At 43.4% G+C, this 19,637-nt stretch overlaps 1 protein-coding gene and 1 long non-coding RNA gene across 7 annotated transcripts in view; both read right to left on the reverse strand.

Annotated features, from left to right (window-relative positions):
* abhd18 (abhydrolase domain containing 18) overlaps positions 1-19,637 on the reverse strand; it is a 114,660-nt gene that overhangs the window by 63,457 nt on the left and 31,566 nt on the right. For all 6 annotated transcript variants that reach the window (XR_009527828.1, XM_060063475.1, XM_060063476.1 and 3 more), the window contains one exon: positions 14,480-14,555. Coding sequence is in view for 5 of the 6 variants with exons in the window: in XM_060063475.1 (XP_059919458.1) it covers positions 14,480-14,555 (76 nt within the window). In the remaining variant the exon portion in view is untranslated. The remainder of the gene's footprint in view (positions 1-14,479; positions 14,556-19,637) is intronic.
* LOC132466345 (uncharacterized) lies at positions 1,788-8,095 on the reverse strand. The gene is made up of 3 exons (XR_009527834.1): positions 4,209-8,095; positions 2,567-2,987; positions 1,788-2,312 (listed from the first exon to the last, which is right to left on the reverse strand). It is a non-coding gene; the product is annotated as an uncharacterized LOC132466345 (long non-coding RNA).

Consider the following 19,637-nt stretch of genomic DNA (forward strand, 5'->3'; position numbering starts at 1 on the left):
ATATTTGAGTAGTGACCCATTTATTCAAGCATCGTGCACTATGCTCGTTCGTGGCATAGGCCATTGTGACATTACAGGCCATATTCATTGAGTTAAATTCACATTGACCTCCTTGTCATGCTTTTCAAAGTAAAATAAGCTGATGCAAATCCACTGTAAACACTAGTCAAGACATTTACCTGTGCAGTGATATCAGTGAGATAATTGGACTACAGATTTGGTATGCAACTGAAATTCTCAGTAAGGCTAAAATAAATTATTCATGTGTTGCAGATTCCTGACTAGTAGTGACGTCGATCGCCAACAGCTTTCGGGTCGGGGCCTCCACCGTGGCTTCCATCGTATCAGATGTGGTCACGGCTATTTGGGACTGCCTGGTGGAGGAGTTTATGGCTGTGCCCACTGCAGAGGAGTGGAGAGTGATTGCAGAGCGGTTCGAGGAGCGGTGGTACCTCCCTCTCTGCTGTGGTGCCATCGATGGGAAGCATGTGGTTCTGAAGGCCCCTGCGAACTCCGGTTCGCGTTCTTCAACTACAAGGGAACATTTTCCATGGTTCTCTTGGCAGTTGTCGACGCAGACTACTGCTTCCGGGTCATCGATGTGGGGGGCTACGGGAGAACCAGTGATGGAGGAATTCTGGCCAACTCTGCGTTTGGTTGGGCCCTCCACGCTGGCGATCTCAAACTCCCTACTGATAGAGCACTGCCGGCGGCTGAGCACAGAGGACCCCTGCCTCATGTGTTTGTAGTGTCGTGGATTAATCGAGATTTAAAACACTTAGACTAATTCAAGAGAGAGAGAGAGAAATGAAAACGAGGGGTCCGGAGCAAGAATTGACAAAAGACTTTATCGTGCAGAAAAACAACAACGACAACAGCCTGAGTAGGTTTGCAAAGTCACTGCGGTTCACAAACTGCGGCGTCTTTTTATACACACAAACAGCAGCTTCTCCTTGAAGTGTCTGCCTCCATTCAGTCATAAATCCATCTTAACCTGAACAGTCAGCAATTGGTCAGCAAATGGTCAACAAAGATAGCCCAAAACACTAGGCTAAGGTCAGCATGCCTTATCCCCGTAGCGTCCTGCTCCTTTTAGGGGCCCAACCATCTGTTCTGAACCCAGACACCCAGGCCCCGTGTGTTTCTCCACTATTAGACACACAGACCTCATAATAATCATGGTTTACCATAGAATATACTCCTTAATTTCTACCACAGTAGCAGACGAGGACTTTCCGCTACGGACCGACCTCATGAGGCCATTCCGCGGATGCGTCCTCCCACCAGAGCGGCGCGTCTTCAACTACCGTCTGTCCCGGGCTCGGTTAGTGGTGGAGGACACATTTGGCATCCTCTCCTCTCAGTGGCGGATCTACTGGAGGGTCATCGAGGTCCGTATTGAGCTGGCAGAGCGATGCATCAAGGCCACCTTTGTGCTCCACAATTTCCTCCGCAGAACAGCACCAACAGCAGCAGTGAGGGAGTGCATCGTGGGTGGTGTGGTGGAGCCTCTGCCAAGGCTGGGGAGAGTGGCTGCAAACAACACCGGCAGAGAGGCCATTCGGATCCGCGAGACCTTCACCTCCTACTTCTCGGAAGGAACCATCCCATGACAGAACGACATCTAGTGCAGTGCCCAAGCAATCCCAAAACGGCTCTTTTAAGAGCCACCCACACAAAACAAAAGCAATGATTCCTTCATTATTATTAAAATTGTTATGTTAAGTATCAAAATGTATGTATATTTGTGTCCGTGCATGCTAGATCTTCAAATCATATATTGAGAGAAGAGTTAATAAAAATATTTTATTTTAAAATACAACAACAAAACAACATAGAACAAGATATTATAAATGAACATTGCATAAAAAAAATTTAAACATACAGAACACAATTTGAGAACACAAGAACAAGAACGTTAACATCTGCCTCTGGAAGCTGGGAGAAAAGATCTACCTAACAACCTTTCTCCCAAACAACAGCTTATTTTTTAGTCACAGCAGCCCAGTTCTTTCCCTGGAGAGATTGTCACCACCACTCTTGCTTATAAGCAGGAGCATAATTATATAGGTTCCAAATTAATAGTGAATTGGGTGGCTTCAAATATGACCTTGTGAATTTGGAATTTCACATGCTCCTTTACTTGGCGTGGCAATCTCTCCAGGGAAGGAAGTAGGCTGTTGAGGAACTGTGCGTCCTCTGAGAGCTTGGGTGTTGGGGGAGTTGTTGCATGCCTATGCAGGGCATGGAGGATGGCCTCTTGTATCGGGTGTTCCCACCCGGTACCCTCCTGGCTCTCTTCCTCCTCGTCCCTGTATGAAATGTAAAACACCATAATTTGTAAGTAAGTGCAATACTACCTTCACAAGTGAAAAGCCAAAACGTTATCAACGTTAACAATACACATGCAGGTTTATCAATAAACCTGCATGTGTGGTTGGTTGGAAGTTTTGTCTTATAGTAGTAATACGTTAACATTATTCATATCAGTTAAAGCTTAAACGGTTCAACATAAACATAGTTGAACCCCTGAAATTAAAGCTATACAACTTTGTCCTGTACATACCGCTCAGGGGTCGTGGGGCAGGGGCAGGGCCAGCGGCGGCGGCGGCAGCAGCAGCAGCAGCAGCAGCAGCAGCAGCAGCAGCAGCAGCAGCAGCAGCAGCAGCATTGTCAGGGTCTGAGTCACTCACTCTCTGACGGCTGATCTATGTTATTGAGCTTGGTTTTTTCTTTTTCTTTTGGGCTTGCAATATATACAAGTGATCTATATTACAGCACATTAAAGACGGAGACAGAATCGTGCAGCACAATAAACCTTTTCTCAATACAGAATATGGCCATAATGCAGAAGCTGTATACGTGTCTTCACTTGTCAACAAACCTGTATTGTGCGATGGCCCTGCTGCTGCTGCTGCCTCATCACACTCCTCAACTGCTTCTCCTGCCCCTGACAGTAAAGTCTCTGCAGCCCCGTCATCCTCTACCTCAGGGGTCTCAAACTCAATTTACCTGGTGGCCGCTGGAGGCAGATTCTGGGTGAGGCTGGGCCGCATCAAGTTTTCCACAAAAAAGTACAAATATCCAGTCTTCTCAAGCTTTACTATTAACAGTTCTGTAACATGAATTCTTTTTTGAACATGAATGGCTCTTTTGAACATGAACGACTTTAAAACATGAACCTTCTTCAGAACATGAAGTGTCCTTCTGAACATATGGCTTTTCTTGCCTACTCCTTACTGCCAGAGACCTGGCAGCGCTTCCTCTCACACAGCTCCTGCAGGGCCCATGCAGGGCTTTATATATATTTTTTTTATAAAGCTTGCTGCGCCCAACAACCTTGCGAAGACGGGGTGAAATGTGCAGAAGCATTTTTCACCGCAAACGTTGGTGTGTGTGTGTGTGTGTGTGTGTGTGTGTGTGTGTGTGTGTGTGTGTGTGTGTGTGTGTGTGTGTGTGTGTCAAGCCCGACCCGGCCCGTGCACGTTCTGTACGAGCCCGGCCCGGCCCGACACATTAACTGTAATTATGAGCCCGAGCCCGATTTCAACCCGAATTTTTGTGTAACTTATGATATATAAATTTCGATTAATATGTGTTGGCCTCAACTTAATACAAAACACTCTTTCACACGTCGATATTTCCTCTCCCACTGGACACACAGGAACACACACACACACACACACACACACACCCCCCTACCGACGTATCCAGGCCCATGCAGTTATAAAATGCAATCAATCATGTCAGAACATAGACATTTTCTATAAATAGCCTACCAACGTTTGCAGTGAAAAAAAACTGACGCACATTTCATGCTCAGGGATTTGAAGCTCCACAACTTCAGGAACTCGGTTGCTAAGCGGTTAGTTTCAGATGCTTCAGTAAGATCGAAATACATCAGAGGAGTCACACAGGAGAGAACCCGGTCAGGTGCATGGTGTTTGGAAAGAGATACACACAGAAAGGGCGTATCTCCAGCGCACACAGATTTGGGAGAAGCCATACCGTTGGCCTAGCACATTTCACCTCCGTCTTATGCAAGGTTTTTGTGCGCAGCAAGCTTTATAAATGAGGCCAACGGGCAAGCGCAGCGACTCGGCAAAAAAATAAAATAATAATAATAATAATGTTGCTTAACTTTGATATCAAGTAGGGGGCCACAAAATATCGTCCCGCGGGCCGCGAGTTTGAGACCCCTGCTCTACCTCATCCTCTGCCACCCGAGGAAGGTTGCTGCTGGTCTCCCTCGGTGTGACAAATGGGTCGAGGAAGGACAGGTCCGCAAAGAATTTCCACTTCTTCACTGTCCTTGCCACTGACCCGCTCTTTTTTCCCTCCTCTTTCTCCCTCTTTTTCTCCTTCATATACAGTATCTGTCCCTGAGAGACTTCCACTTCCTGCGACATACGTCCAAGAACATAATATACATATTAAGTTGTGTAGCCTGACAAGCGGGACAGTCTGTTGTAGTACTATCACTTTATATTAGTGCTAACTGGTGCTACCGCTAACCGGCGCTAACTTGTTTCATAGTAAACACAACCCATGGCTGAAGCCAAGCAAAATACACATTATTCACTGAACTTACCAGGAAGCCCAGTCTCCTCGCCCACGGCGGTCTTGCTTCTATCCCTGTACGACACCATCGTGGTGTCGTACAGGATAGGACGAGCATAAACCGACACAATTACTTTGTCTTCCATCTTCTTTCTGCTTCTGTGCGTCCTCCGTCCTCTCTGCCAGTGACGTCGGGTCAAGCTCAACGCTGATTGGCTATCGTGGCTAAGTGTCGCGCGTAGGCGCGGCAAAAGTTCAGTATTTTTAAACTCTGCCCGTTGGTGCGTTGGGCGCGTTTTACGCGCCTAAATAACGCGGCCAACGCACCAACGTGCAGAGTTTAAAAATACTGAACTTTTGCCGTGCTGCTTTAGTGCGTGTAAAGCATCTACGGGCCTAAACCAATGGTTCCCTATGCAAAAATGCAGATTTTCTACGCCTCTAACGCGCGTAACGCATTCAGTGTTGCCGTACCTTTAGGCTTCAGCTTGTTCAGAATGCTGCTGCTAGAGTTCTAACAAAGACCAAAAAATTTGAACAGATTACACCAATTCTTAAATCGTGACATTGGCTTCCTGTAGGTCAGAGAATTGATTTTAAAATCATGTTGCTAACCTACATGGTTTAGGCCCAAAATATTGGACTTACATGCTTCCACTACATAAGCCTTCTAGACCACTAAGATCTTCTGAGACCAATCTGTTAATTATCCCCAGAGTAAACACGAAGCATGGGAAAGCAGGATTTAGTTACCATGCAACAAATAGCTGGAATAAACTCCCTGAGGATTTAAGACTTGCCCCAACTCTGAGCACCTTTAAAACAAGAATGAAGACTTTTAGCAGAAAGCTTTAGCTTTCTGCTAAAAGCTCAATCTTAAATACATTGGATCGTTTTTAACTTTGCCTTTATTTTCTATTTTATTACTAAAATGCCTTTTTAACTTTCCCCTTATTTTCTATTTTTACCAGAAAGATTTGATCTGATACCAGAGAAAAAGGATAAGGGTTTGAGACCCAAGTTCTGTCTGGGTTAGAGTCATAGCATTTGGTTTTGAGTCCCAGAGAAAGGACTAAGTTCCTTTAGGTCGGGTTGGAGTCCCAGAGAAAGGACCAAGTTCCTTTAGGTCAGGTTGGAGTCCCAGAGAAAGGCCAGAGTTCTGTCTGGGTTGGAGTCCCGACGTCTGTCTGGGTTGGAGTCTCAGAATAAGGCCTTTGGTTCTTGGTTAGAGTCCAGACGTGTGTCCTAGAATCTGGGTTACAGTCCTAGAATAGAATTCTAGAATCCGGGTTGGAGTCCCAGAGAAAGGACCAAGTTCCTTTAGGTCGGTATGGAGTCCCGACATGGGTACCAAATTGCTTTAGGTCGGGTTGGAGTCCCGAAGTGGGTACCAAAGAGACTGTTGATCTGATCTTATATTCATTGCACTTTCTATTTGACTAATTTCTTTGCATATGTTTTCTTTTACTTATCTATTATTTTATTTTATTGAATGACAATGTTTCGATGTGAAGCGCTTTGAGTCTGCCTTGTGTATGAAAAGTGCTACATAAATAAAGTTGCCTTGCCTTGCCTTATGATGTTCATCTTTTTCATGTTCACCAGAATCCGCAGCACACAGTATTGATCGATCAGTTTCTTAGATTGATTTGAATTTAGGGAAAACAGTCAGTTTAGTAGGCCTACTTGAAGAGATTATATTTGTGTGTCTACTCTAAAAACAGTTATGTAATTTTTTTCCATTATCACCAGAATCAGCAGCAGCACGTTTTGATGGATACGTTTGTTAATGCTAGAGTACTCTGTATGAAGGGATTATTTAAGTGATAGTGAGCCATGATGACATTGTGTATGTGTGATTATTTTAGAGAAATTAATTTGCTTGGTTTGAATAAAAATGGGTTGCGCCACTGATTATGGCTGCGATCTGAGGGAAACACACATACACTGTATATAATACAGGTTCAGCCAACATACAATGTATATAATACAGGTTAACCAACATATTGATACCAGCATACAACACAATTAGGTAAAAAGTCCCCCAAGTAACAAAGACTGTTGAAACCTGGCCTGATGATGCCGCACAGCAGCTGCAGGACTGTTTTGGAAATACCAACTGGGACATTTAAAAAAATCAGGACTTGGAAGAGTACACCTCCACCGTACTCTGCTACACCAAGCATTGTGTTGACACTGTCACTGTGGACAGGCGTATCCGGGTGTATCAAAACCAAAAACCCTGGATTACAAAAGACATCCAGACCCTGCTGAAGGAGAGGGACACCGCCTTCAGGTCTGGAGATGAGGCACATTACAGCTCTGCCAGAACCTGCCTGAAGAGAGGCATCAGGGAGGCCAAGACAGCATATAAGAGGAAGATTGAGGACCACTTCAGCAGCAACAACTCACGGCAGGGGGTCCAACACAACACAAACTACAAGTCCAGCAACCTCACAGTAACCAACGGTGATGCCTCGCTGTCTGAGGAACTAAACTGCTTCTTTGCCCGCTTCGAGGCTGAGACACTGGAGGTGGCCCCATCACATCCACCAGCCCCCAGCAATGACATCTTCCCAGTGCAGGCACATGAGGTGAGGCGCACACTACGGGCAGTGAATCCTAGGAAAGCTGCTGGACCGGATGGTGTGACGGGGAGAGTGCTGAGAGACTGCAATGACCAACTGGCCGATGTCTTCACTGATATATTCAACCAGTCCCTGTCCCAGTGCTTGATCCCACACTGCCTGAAGTCCTCCACAATCATTCCTCTACCAAGGAAGACTACTGTCAGCAGCCTCAACGACTACCGGTGGCCCTTACACCAGTCATCATGAAGTGTTTCAAGAAACTGGTCCGGAGCCACATCACAACAAGCCTGCCAACCACTTCTGACCCCCACCAGTTCGCATACAGAGCTAACAGGTCTAAAGAGGAGGCATTTTTTTTTTAAAAAAAACACTCATTTTGAGTGCCTCTACCCCAATTTCGTTGCACTTTGTGCAATGACAATAAAGAGATTCTGATTCTGATTCAAATACACTGTATATAATACAGATCACTTTCACTGGCTAAGCAAAATGAATCCCAAACAGTTGAACCTCTGAATTGATCCTGAAAGCCTATGTCCTAGAATAATTCATTTGTATTCCGTTTTAGGCCATCTCACTAAAGGTCACTTAAATGTAGCCTATTTAAGCTCACCAAGTCCAGTATTCATAATTCAAAGCATTTATTCACAAATACGTTCTATTTTTTTGACAAGCGGAGCCGACAGTCCTGAGCAAGTATGCAAATTAGCCAAGTGCGCCAAACAGAAGATAGACGCAATGTATAGAACTGATTGTTGTGCATTGTTGTGGATATGTAGGCTGGTTAGTTGAGGTTGTTTGTGGTCTTAGTGAAACAGCCTTGCCTTGGAGTTGGAGAAGTTGGAGTGATTGTGTGAATGTGCGAGAGAGAGCGCACCTGCCGTGGTGATGTTGGGCTTGTTGTGGGCTTATATGTGATCAATGATGTATCTGTCTGATCGTATTAGCTGTAGACAGGGGCGGACTGGCCATCGGGAATACCGGGGACATCCCCGGTGGGCCGATGGTCCAAAATATAAACCTACCGGTCCATCACTATTATGCACCGGCCCACGCCCATCATCGCATCAGCCCTACAATGGTTAACACAGCGGCACAAGCGTAATTTTCTCCAAGAGCTATACTCATGTAATCGCACTGACTACTTTTATACTGCTACTCGCAATCGGTCTTCACACTCATGGTGACTATTTTTCAATTTTTTTTTAAGTGTCTTCTAATATGTGTTTTACCGACTTCGGAAGTCCAAAGTAAGAAAAGATCTCCACCTCATTAATAAACACCTCTAAATTGGTTCTTACACAGCCGAAGTGTTCTCAGCTGTGCGGATTGGTAGAGAATTTGGATTTGCATACATACACGCAACGCGGCACCCAGTTCTACGCATGCGCTCAACCCATGAGGCCCAGCTCTTCGTTGCCTCTTCCAAACTCTTGTTTTAGGTGTTATTAAATATCACTCACTCTAGCTTATATTATATTTTATTTATTTTGTGCCCTTTCCTTTTATTGTTTATTTATAGCACAACAAAATAAAAAAATGAAAAAAAGTTGCCTTTCCTTGCCTTGCGTCATTCTCTAGCAGACAAAGTTGTTTTTGAGAGTGAGAGAGCATGTCGTCGGCACCAAAACGAAAAGGTGGAGCTGAAAAGCTAAGAGATTAAAAGAAAAAATGTCTGGAGGAAGGTGCCTCAAAACATTTAAAAATATCTAATTTCTTTGGAAAACCACTGACAGTGATAAGGTAAGATGTGGCGTTGACCTTGCCAAATGTGAGCTTTCTATTCGCAGATGAGGTAACGTTCCCTACAGCTAGCCTTGCATATATAGACCGTTATGATCTGGTAAAATAAGTAAGCTGGTGTTGTTGTCAACATCTAGATTATCTATTTTAACATGTTAGCCGTAGTCACTGGCTTACAATCGATGAGCAAGCTATCCATGGTGGTAGTTGTAAATAGGGCAATCTTATAATTTCTATTAACCTGTGACAAATAAGTTAACCAGCTAATTTGTTATGCTAAAATCTAAAATTATAAATAATGTTTATGACAGTGAGAAAATCATTGACGGTGTTGCAGAAAAGAGTGAGCTGCTGCAAAAACTACTCATGTAGTAGGCTTATAATAAAACTGTTATAGTATGGAGTTATACTGATATTGTTTTTTATATCCATATATATATATATATATATATTTATTTATAACCATATATATATATATATTTATTTATAACCATATATATATATTTATTTATTTATGACCTTAAAGAACCTGGGCTGACAGAGTTAGTTTAGGTTCTGTTATGTAACTTACTGTTTTGTTATGCACCTTCAGCACCCCTACACACACAAACAATCACACACCCAGCATGCAACACTACTGATACCACTGATGTTCACACCCCATCGTATGTTCTGTTCTGTTCATTTCTAATATATTGTTCATACTAATTCTACCCTCTGATTCCAGTTTCTTTACTGTGTGGTCTTTCTCTGCTGACATTCATTCCTTAAGGCTTTGTAGTTATACTTGTATAACCATCTGATACTAGCCAAGAGTTAAGCATATTCATCTAGCAAACTATACCTACCTTGGAGTGTTACAATAGCCAATAATCATTTTATTCCATGTGTCCATCCAGGCAAATTGGTGGATCCAAATGTTATTAAAAAACAAACATACATATATGATGTAATTTCTTTGTAATCATCCAAAATAATGTTAAGTGAATGGGTATTTTTCCCAGAAGGCCACTGACTGTTCGATACGCGATCCATTGAGTGGGCAACGCGGCGTGTACTTAGTGGGCCGCGCGCCGTGTATTGATTGGGCCGGTCTGACAGAAACTCCCGGGCCACTTTTTTCCCCCAGTCCGCCCCTGGCTGTAGATGGATGGTTAAATAATGTCACAAGATCGGTCATACTGCAGGCTCTCATTTGCAAATGCACTGATTGTGTGCCCGTCTCCGAAATGCTATATACCTAACAGGGGTTGACACTAACGGTTGCCCGCTTGCCCGGGGCAAGTAAAATAAATGTTTGGGCAAGTTGAGATTTATTCTGGTTGCCCGAACGGGCAAGTGGATTTTGGGTGGATGTTAATATAAAAGCTATTTATTCAAATGTTTTTAGAAACAGCAGAACAACCTTTTGTTCCTCAAAACCACACAAAATAGAAGTATTTGCAATTGATCAGCGCGCAATTGATCAGTCTTCTCTTCTCTCGGAAAGCGAGTTAACAGACACGCATCGCTTCAGTGCGAATATAGCCCCGCCTTCTGTCACTCACTCGCAGTGCGGTCTCTGGCAGCTGCTACAGGTTAGCCAACACAGCTAGTATCTCAAGTGCAGCACCTCCGCGAACGGTTTAGGTAGAAGTTAAATGGAGTAGTGATGGAGGAGTGCAGTTTGGAAGTACTTTGGATTGAGGCAAATTATCAAGGAAGTCAAGAACACGGTTTTGGGTTTCATAACTGTGCACATGCACACAGCAACTTTTTCACGAAATTGGACCCTCACAAACTACTGTATATATTACATGAAAGCTGAGCCTCCACTTATTCCAACAGTCCAAACCATATCATTCTGTGACTAAAACTCGCAAATAACTACTTAAGAAGAAACGTCCCCTTTTCTTGTAATAACCAAAAATGAAGTATTACCTTTGTGATTTTTGTCCACAAAGTTGATTCTGATCGAATAAAACCACCATAAACAGATTATCCAGTATCTGGGCCAAATTTTGCAACTTAACATGGTGTTTTCAATCAATGAATAAGAAGGTTTCTTAGGAAATAGGTAAATTGCCTTAAATCAGAAAACATATTCTTCAGCGCAATCTAGTGGCCATATATTTATTTGCGAGTGTTTGGCTTGGTGCATTCGATTGCCCTGAACTTTAAGAGAGGTGTCAAGTGTCTAAATTGTAAGATTTCTACCTTTATTTGTGTCTCATAGTAAGACAGCGCTCCCAACTGATAACGAACAACTGATACTGATAATTATTTCATGTGGAAATGTTATCTTCCACTTATGCTGTGTTCCATGGCTTTATTCACTTTAACCAAGTATTATCCCCATTGAATATTTCACTTGCACAACAATCTTTCTTTTGGCCCAAAGATGACATTATCGCCCTTGCAGTTGTGGAGATATAATCTATTTACTTTGGGTATGTTCTTTCCTGAAAAAAACTTTTCCCCTGATATCAAAAATGGTATAGAATATCGATCTTTTTCCAGGAATAGTGTTGAAGTTAGAAAATCCAGTATCGTGACTGACAACCCCTTCAGTTAGAGCTACAAGAAACTTGAAAGTTAAAAAGACATATCTTTGCTACTACCTCTGACATTTAGTTATATGTACATTTGCATAAAATCATGCAGGTCTACATATACCTTGGCGATAGCTTTAATAGGTTGGAACGGTGGACTGAAATCACTTCATGGCACGATGTGACCGCTCGATAAATAAGTAAACAAAGAGAAGTTTGTTATTTTTTAAACACAACATGTGTGGAAGCTAACATGATTTTTCTGAGCCCCCCCAAAACCAGGCCGGGTGCCTGGCAAAAAGAGGCCCGTTCACGATTCTCATTATAATTTGGGCAAGTGAACATTACATTCGGGCAAGTTGAACCTGACCTGTACTTGCCCGATGGGCAAGTGCTTTTGAAACCTTAGTGTCAACCCCTGCCTAAGCGTATATAGCGTATATGCTGTATATATAAGCGTCTTATGCCGCTTTTCCACTGCATGGTACCAGCTCGACACGACTCGACTCGACTCAGCTCGCATTTTTTGCGTTTCCACTGCGAAAACATGGTATCTGGTACCTGAAGTGGCTGCTTTTTTTAGTACCGCCTCGCTCTAGGTTCCAAGCGAGCTGAGCCGATGCTAAAAGGTGACGTCGGCAGACGGCCGGCCACTGATTGGCCAGAGAGTGTGACGAAGTCACGAGAGCGACATGGCAACCATGCTGGTAACAGCCATAGCAGCGCCGCAGCCAAAATATTCCACTTCTTCAACATGCCAGCTAATAATAGTAATGTTATCGATGTCCTCCATTGTTGTTATGTGGGTTCTGTCCATGTGTGGGTTGCGTAGGTGTTGTTTGCGTCGCGTACAAAAAATACGTCACAGCCTTTTCGCGCAGCCGACCCCGCCCACGTCCAGAAGGTACTATTTGCGGTGGAAAACGACCCGTGCTGCTACCGTGTCGAGTCGTGTCGAGTCTAGTCGAGCTATATGTGCGGTGGAAAAGCGGCATTAGAGTACCATATTAAGCGCTATATAAATTTCATTTATTATTATTATTATTACCTGGCATTTATTCAGTTCATGTTCTTCTGAGTGCGCAAGAATGGTGCCAATTATTGTCGTGTTTGCATTGTAATGCACAACTTTACCTCTCCCTGTTATAAAACAACGTGCATCCCGACAACTTTAGCCAGTGCAGGCTCCTATTGCTTTACCAGTGTGTGTGTGCGCGCGCGGGTGCGTGCCTGCGCGCGTGCGTGCCTGCGCGCGTTTTCATGTAGGCTATAGATATAGATTGATAGTCTTGGCTTGCTTGCATCCACGAAATATTGTAATGTTATGGCCTAGCTGGCTACTGCACAGCTAGGCCAGCTAGGACATCCCCGAATATTGACGGGTATTTCGCACACTGCCATCTCAATATATAGCCTAACATATACAAATATATCACTGTACTAGACACAAATGTATTTTCCACTAGCTAGTGGTGGTCATTACATTGTAGTGAAACTAGTAAAGACAACACAGCTTTATGTTACGGCGAAACATGGATGCACTGCAGTCTGGTATTTCTCTTCACTGATTGGTTAGACAGCCTTCAAACTTAGTGGTCAAGCAAAGAAGAGGGAGGGGGTCGTTCTGCTTACCTAATAGCCGGAGTGAATAACTAATAACCGGAGTGAATAACTTACGCCTCGTGCCCATTACCTCCGTCAGTTGACTGATCCCCATTGACTTTAAATGGGGACGGACGCGCAATGCATTGTGGATCCGTCCGTTCCGTTGGAGCCTTCGGCTCCGTCAAAAAGTTGAACAATTTTCAACTTTTTCGGCAGCGACGGATCCGTCATCCAATCAGATTGCGTATGCAAATTTAAGCACTGTGACGCGACTCGGGCTCTGACGATACTGGAAAGCGGGAAATCTTGCAATGACAACGCAACAAGCAGGAAGAAGCGGGAAGAACCCGGCGAAGCGATTTGATTGGCTGAGGGATGCCTCTGCAAAGACTACTCCCCCATCCGTCAGCCACACATACCCACGTCCTTTGACTGACGGTGCTGTGGGCATGAGGCGTGCGTCATTCAAAAACCGTACGGAAACCATACAGAATTCCTGCCAAACCGCACGGATTCCGTACGGTTTCCGTGCGGTTTCGCACTTTTACCGCGTCATTCTAGGGCCAGTTAGTGGCCTTCTTGGCTTTCCATACAAAACCTCCCGCCACTTGAACAGTTTCTTCCCCTCTTCAGTTGGGTTCCTTAACAGGTCCCAGACCACCACCCCCACTGACTGACACTGACTCTGGCACTCATACCCATCACCAATTTGTAAATTCATTTTTAAGTATCTTTGACTTTATCTTTTAATTTATTCTATTTTATCCTATTTTTAATTAATCACTTATGTCCCTGCTTGTTTATATTGTGTTATATATATATATCACTGTTTGTTCATTGTTCATTATTATTGTCTTAATGTATGCACCTTATTCACCAAGCCAAATTCCTGGTTGGTGTAAAATCCTTCTTGGCAATTAAATCCTTTCTGATTCTGATATAATGCAGGTTCAACCAACATACACTGTATATAATACAGGTTCAACTAACATACACTGTTTATAATACAAGTTCAACTGACTAAACATTGACTATATATTACAGATTCAATTAACTTTCATTATATGTACTGGTCAAAACTACCGCAGAGTATATTTACACCAAAATGGAGCCTACAATATGAATACACAAGTACTAATTGAGATTTGGACAGTGTATTAGAATAAAGTTTTTTTGGTATTTTGGGCGTCCCTCCAACTGATTTGTGAACTCTGTTATGTTGATTAAACAGAATAGGCGTCTTCTCTGCGGAGAAAAAATAAGAATAATCCTTCCTCCTAGAATGATCATGTTGTGATTCAGAATGTGCAGATAGGAGGAAATTCAATGGAAGGGAAACATTATCAATTGAGGAAGTGTTATTCTCTCCGAAAGATACACATTTAAAAAAACCTACATTTAAAGTAATTTCTTAAGTGCAAGGATTAAATAAAAATAACAAATACATACATGGTCTCCAGTCCCAGCCAAGTGGATGCATACTGGTTTATTTCTCTGCCACCTCTTCGGAACTATGAATTGAAACCTAAATCAGAAAAACACATCAAATACATAACTACTACAAACACATGACTATGGCCCAATGAAACTCTACTCTAGACCTTTATTTTACTTAAGTACAAGTGCCTAAAGGTTAATGGTATTAACGGGTTGTACCATGCAATACTATTCAATTAACTGGATTGAATTACATTTAAAAAAAAATGTCTGTGTTGAGACAAAGAACCTTTAACACATGAATTCATGATTTCTACTCTGTATAATTTGTTCAAAGTAAAAATAGAAAAGTATGGAGGACTTATTGTGCCACAGAAAGAACTAGAAAATGCATTTCCTGCAGAAAATGCGTTGAGTGCTGTAGTGCAATGTGAGGTTGAAAAGATATTTTTTAATAAAGATAGTTTAAGACGTAAAGAGATGTTACATGGCAAGTGAAGGGATCAAGTGAAGGGATTTGAACTTTGAATTCAAGTCTAAATGGAGTAAACAATGTAAACATGCACACCAATTAAGAAAATGTAAATGGTTGGAAACAAATAAAGTGACCGCTGAATGAAAAGCGCAAAGCATTCCGCGGTGCTGTATCTGAGACGTCAAATGTTAATGTTAATTGTTAATGTTAAATTAAATAAATTTAATTTACTATTATTATTATTAATTGTGTGCCTGCGTGTGCGATAATATAATTAAGCAATAGATCACGACAGGCTGTGGTATGTGCTCATTATACCACTGTTAAGGGGGGTTGTTCGGCCCGACGCGCAGCGGAGGGCCGGCGACCCCCTTCACAGTGGTATAATGAGCACATACCACTGACTGAAGTGATCTATTGTTTTTATACAACGGTTACTATTATGGCAAAACGAAAGTCATGGACACACTACATTTAAAAAAAAAAAACAAGAAAGTCAAAGTAGCTGTTTTATTAAAGAATACAGAAAAGTAGTCCCTCCTGGCTGCCTTCAAAATGCACGACGGTCGCTATGCAGCACACTTTAGCGTCCCTCCGAGAGAAAGCGCGGCTAGAGCGGTTCGCCGGCAATTTATACTATGGAGCGGTTCACTCACCGCGTGCCTAAGCTTTCGTTAGTCTCTCCATCGCCTTGCTCACTCCCGGAGTAACAACATTTACACCCTCTCCGTCATTCAACATATTTTTAGGCTTCAGTGAACTGCGCTACTGCTTTAATACAACTACTTTTATACTTTGTTACCGTTTCTACTTCCAGGCGCGGATTGATATGCAAACTTTCACAAAATAATTGGGCGTCATAGCAGTTATGTATACGCTCATTATACAACAGTTATGAACCAATCAGATCGCTGGATTTAAGCGACCCGTTGTATAATTAAGCAATAGATCACAACAGGCTGTGGTATGTGCTCATTACACCACTGTTAAGGGGGGGGGCGTTGTCCGGCCCCGACGCGCAGCGGAGGGCCGGCGACCCCCTTCATAGTGGTATAATGAGCACATATCACTGACTGAAGTGATCTATTGCTTTTATACAACGGTTACTATTATGGCAAAACGAAAGTCATAGACACACTACATTTAAAAAGACACCAAGAAAGTCAAAGTAGCCGTTTTATTAAAGAATACAAAAAAGTAGTCCCTCCTGGCTGCCTTCAAAATGCACGACGGTCGCTATGCAACACACTTTAGCGTCCATTAGGGCTTTGACTCCGAACTTCGTAATTCGAATATAATTCGAATATCAAAAAATAAATCTAAATTCGAACGAATATTAGGCAGTCCTTAATATTCAAACCTGTTATGGGCAGGCCAAGAGGGAGAGACGTCGGAGAACCTGACGCAGTCTATTCATAATATTGTAATGACCACGGAAGAGGCAGTGAATGAAGTATTGATTAGACAGCAATTTATTAGAAACCCAATAAACCGTTGGAACACGCAAGACCGGTAACCATAGCAACGCCGGTAAACAAACCTCGCAAAACCCAATCCAGGGCTGATTCCGAATCCTCATACTTATAGTATGCATTTAGTAGTACGCCACAAATATAGCGCGTCCGAATGCTCAGTAAGCATTGTGTAGTACGGAAAACGTTCAAGAATGCGTACTACCGCCACAGTATACAACGGTAGGTCACTACGCTATCCCACAATGCCCCCCCCCCTTGCACAATGCAAGGGGGGGGGGCGTTGTCCGGCCCCGACGCGCAGCGGTGGGCCGGCGACCCCCTTCACAGTGGTATAATGAGCACATACCACTGACTGAAGTGATCTATTGCTTTTATACAACAGTTACTATTATGGCAAAACGAAAGTCTCTACACACACTACATGTGTGATGTGGACGTTTAAATGTAGATATCTATGTATATGATATTATTTAGATATAGAGCTCCAGGACTGTAACGCAAGTGTTGTACACTTCCTTGTTATTTGGATAACCGTTCTGCTGTTGGTGTGATGGCGCATAACACGTCGGACTCTCGTGTCTGGTATTTCTACAACGAGACTCGTATTGGGGGTTATCTCAGCCAAGGTTGAGAATGAATTGGGGGAAAGGAACTTTGGCTTTGACTCCCTCAAGAACATGAACCACGACATGGAGGAGAAAGGGATTGTTGGCGGCGAATGTCTCCCGCTTGAGCCCCGCTGAGGGACCACCGCCGGAGGCGGAGGTGCATAAGCGCTGCCCGGCAAAGATCCCTTTCTCCTCCTTGTCGTGGTTCATGTTCTTGAGGGAGTCAAAGCCAAAGTTCCTTCCCCAATTCATTCTCAACCTTGGCTGAGATAACCCCCAATACGAGTCTCGTTGTAGAAATACCAGAGACGAGAGTCCGACGTGTTATGCGCCATCACACCAACAGCAGAACGGTTATCCAAATAACAAGGAAGTGTACAACACTTGCGTTACAGTCCTGGAGCTCTATATCTAAATAATATAATATAATACATAGATATCTATATCATATAACATATTGTGTGCGCCTCCAGACGATATTATGAATCACAAACGACTTTGTCGGGTTCTGCGACGTCTCTGGTTCTTCCACTTTCACATCAACCTGAAGTCGACTGAACCGCACGCTGCCTGCGGCCGGCTGCCCGCTGCCGGCTGCCCGCTGCCGGGCGATGGTGCCTCGCGGCAACCGGCGGCATGTCGCAGTTCATATACTTCAGCGAGTCAAACCAAAGTTCCTTTCCCCCAATTCCTTCTCAACCATGGCTTAGATAACCCCCACGAGTCTCGTTGTGGAAATACAAGACACGTCAAAGAACCGACAAGAAACACTTGCGTTACAGTGTGTGTATTCACACACACACACATGTGGCGCTCGCACGGTCGAGTCTCATTGGCGGGCCAACGTCTCTGGGCGGGCCAGGCAGAGTAAGGGGAGGAGCTGAGATTCCTGATGACGTCATGAGCACAGACATTCCAAATCAGCGCGCTTGAGCCTCCGTTTTTTCAAAGGCGAGCAGAACAGCTAGTGCTAGTTTTACACCAAACGCAAGTTTTAGCCACTGGGGGACCATAGGCAGGCTAGGGGAACTCATATTTATGTTAGAAAACCTCCCAAAGTGAGATTTTCATGTCATGGGACCTTTAAATTACGCTCATTTACCTTTGAGAATTTCCTATTATAGGCTACTGTGTTAAATGCTGTTTAGAATAAATTTTAGTATCAAGAAAAGAAAGACCCACCGGAGATCTTATGTTTTATTTATGTTTTTGTTATAATGCACACGTGCATGTTGCAGATAATGTGCAACAGCGCCCCCTGGGGTCACACTTTTCGGTGGGTCGCAGAATTCGGTGTAACACCGATTTGAAACTAAAACTGATTCTGAAAAAAGTTCAAATGCTATCGAAATTCCGTTTGGATAGTATTGAAGATACAAGTGTGTAGATTTGTTTAATGGTTTGAACGATGGTAAACGGTTGAAAAAGGATTGAGTTACGATCAGGGGCGTAGCCATTACTTCAAAAGTGAGGGGGACAAATTGTTCAGAGGTCTATTGAGTGATTTATCATCCTCTCGCATTCAGTTGCACCTCTCCCTAGTGGCTACATAACCACAAACAGCACAGCACCAGGGGACCGACTTTAGTTCTTTAAAATGTATACTGTATGTATACTATGAAAATCTAAAGTCAAAATCTAAAGGTGCCAAACTCTGGTTGAGTTGACACAGAATGACCCTCGAGCATCTACAGGGTAAGTAGCCCGATAATTAAGTGCCAAATGAAAACACTGAACACGAAAAGTTCTGTAAAACACCATTCCTGTTTCAAATTATCAGCCCCAAAATTGAATGGAAGTGACAAGGTAACAGGGTAATAAGCCACATAATTTAATTTAATGGCAAGAAGTGACAAGTGAAAGTGACAACAATCAACATATCGACATGAAGATGTAGCTATTTTACATTTGCCGTCGTCAACTATGACAAAACAGATGTGTGAAATTAATCAAGACTAAGACCAGTGGCGGCTGGTCTTAGACTTGATTATAGACAGGGGGTCTATTACTTTGATTTCCTGTATTCTGATGCATGTTGGGGATGGCCACTACCTATATACCTACTACTTATTCAGATTCATAGCCTACATCCTGACTTGCAGGGCCTGGACAAGCTTACACTGCATATACAGACCTACTTTATGGCCATTCCACCAGCCATTGCTATTTTACCCATTGTTGTTATTCTGATATTGAGACAAATCATGATCACTGTCCTATAGTGTCCATTTTTGGTGAGTCTCAGGCCCCGTTCACACGAAGCCGAAACGGGCGAAGCCGGGTAGATCTGTAGAAACGCTGTAGTACACATTCCAGGCCCATAAGGGGCGCTGCTTCTGGTACAGAAATCCAGAAGAAATGAAATAAGAAGAAGAGGCGAGCATGCGCATAAAGGCTGCCCTTATGCGCATGCTCGCATGTGATTTCTGAGACTCTGCGGGCTTAAGAGCCATTGGCTAGGAGGTCGAGGGGTGGGGCGATGACGTCATGGTTTGCGGTTTCAGTCGGTTTCAGGCGTACACACGAATGAAAAACGAAACCGGGTAGATTTGAAACCACCTCCGAGGGTGGTTTCAGAAGTTTGCGGTTTCGGTCAGCGGATTCGCCGGCTT

The sequence above is a fragment of the Gadus macrocephalus genome, chromosome 10 (assembly GCF_031168955.1).
Source record: "Gadus macrocephalus chromosome 10, ASM3116895v1".
Classification (NCBI taxonomy): Eukaryota; Metazoa; Chordata; class Actinopteri; order Gadiformes; family Gadidae; genus Gadus; species Gadus macrocephalus.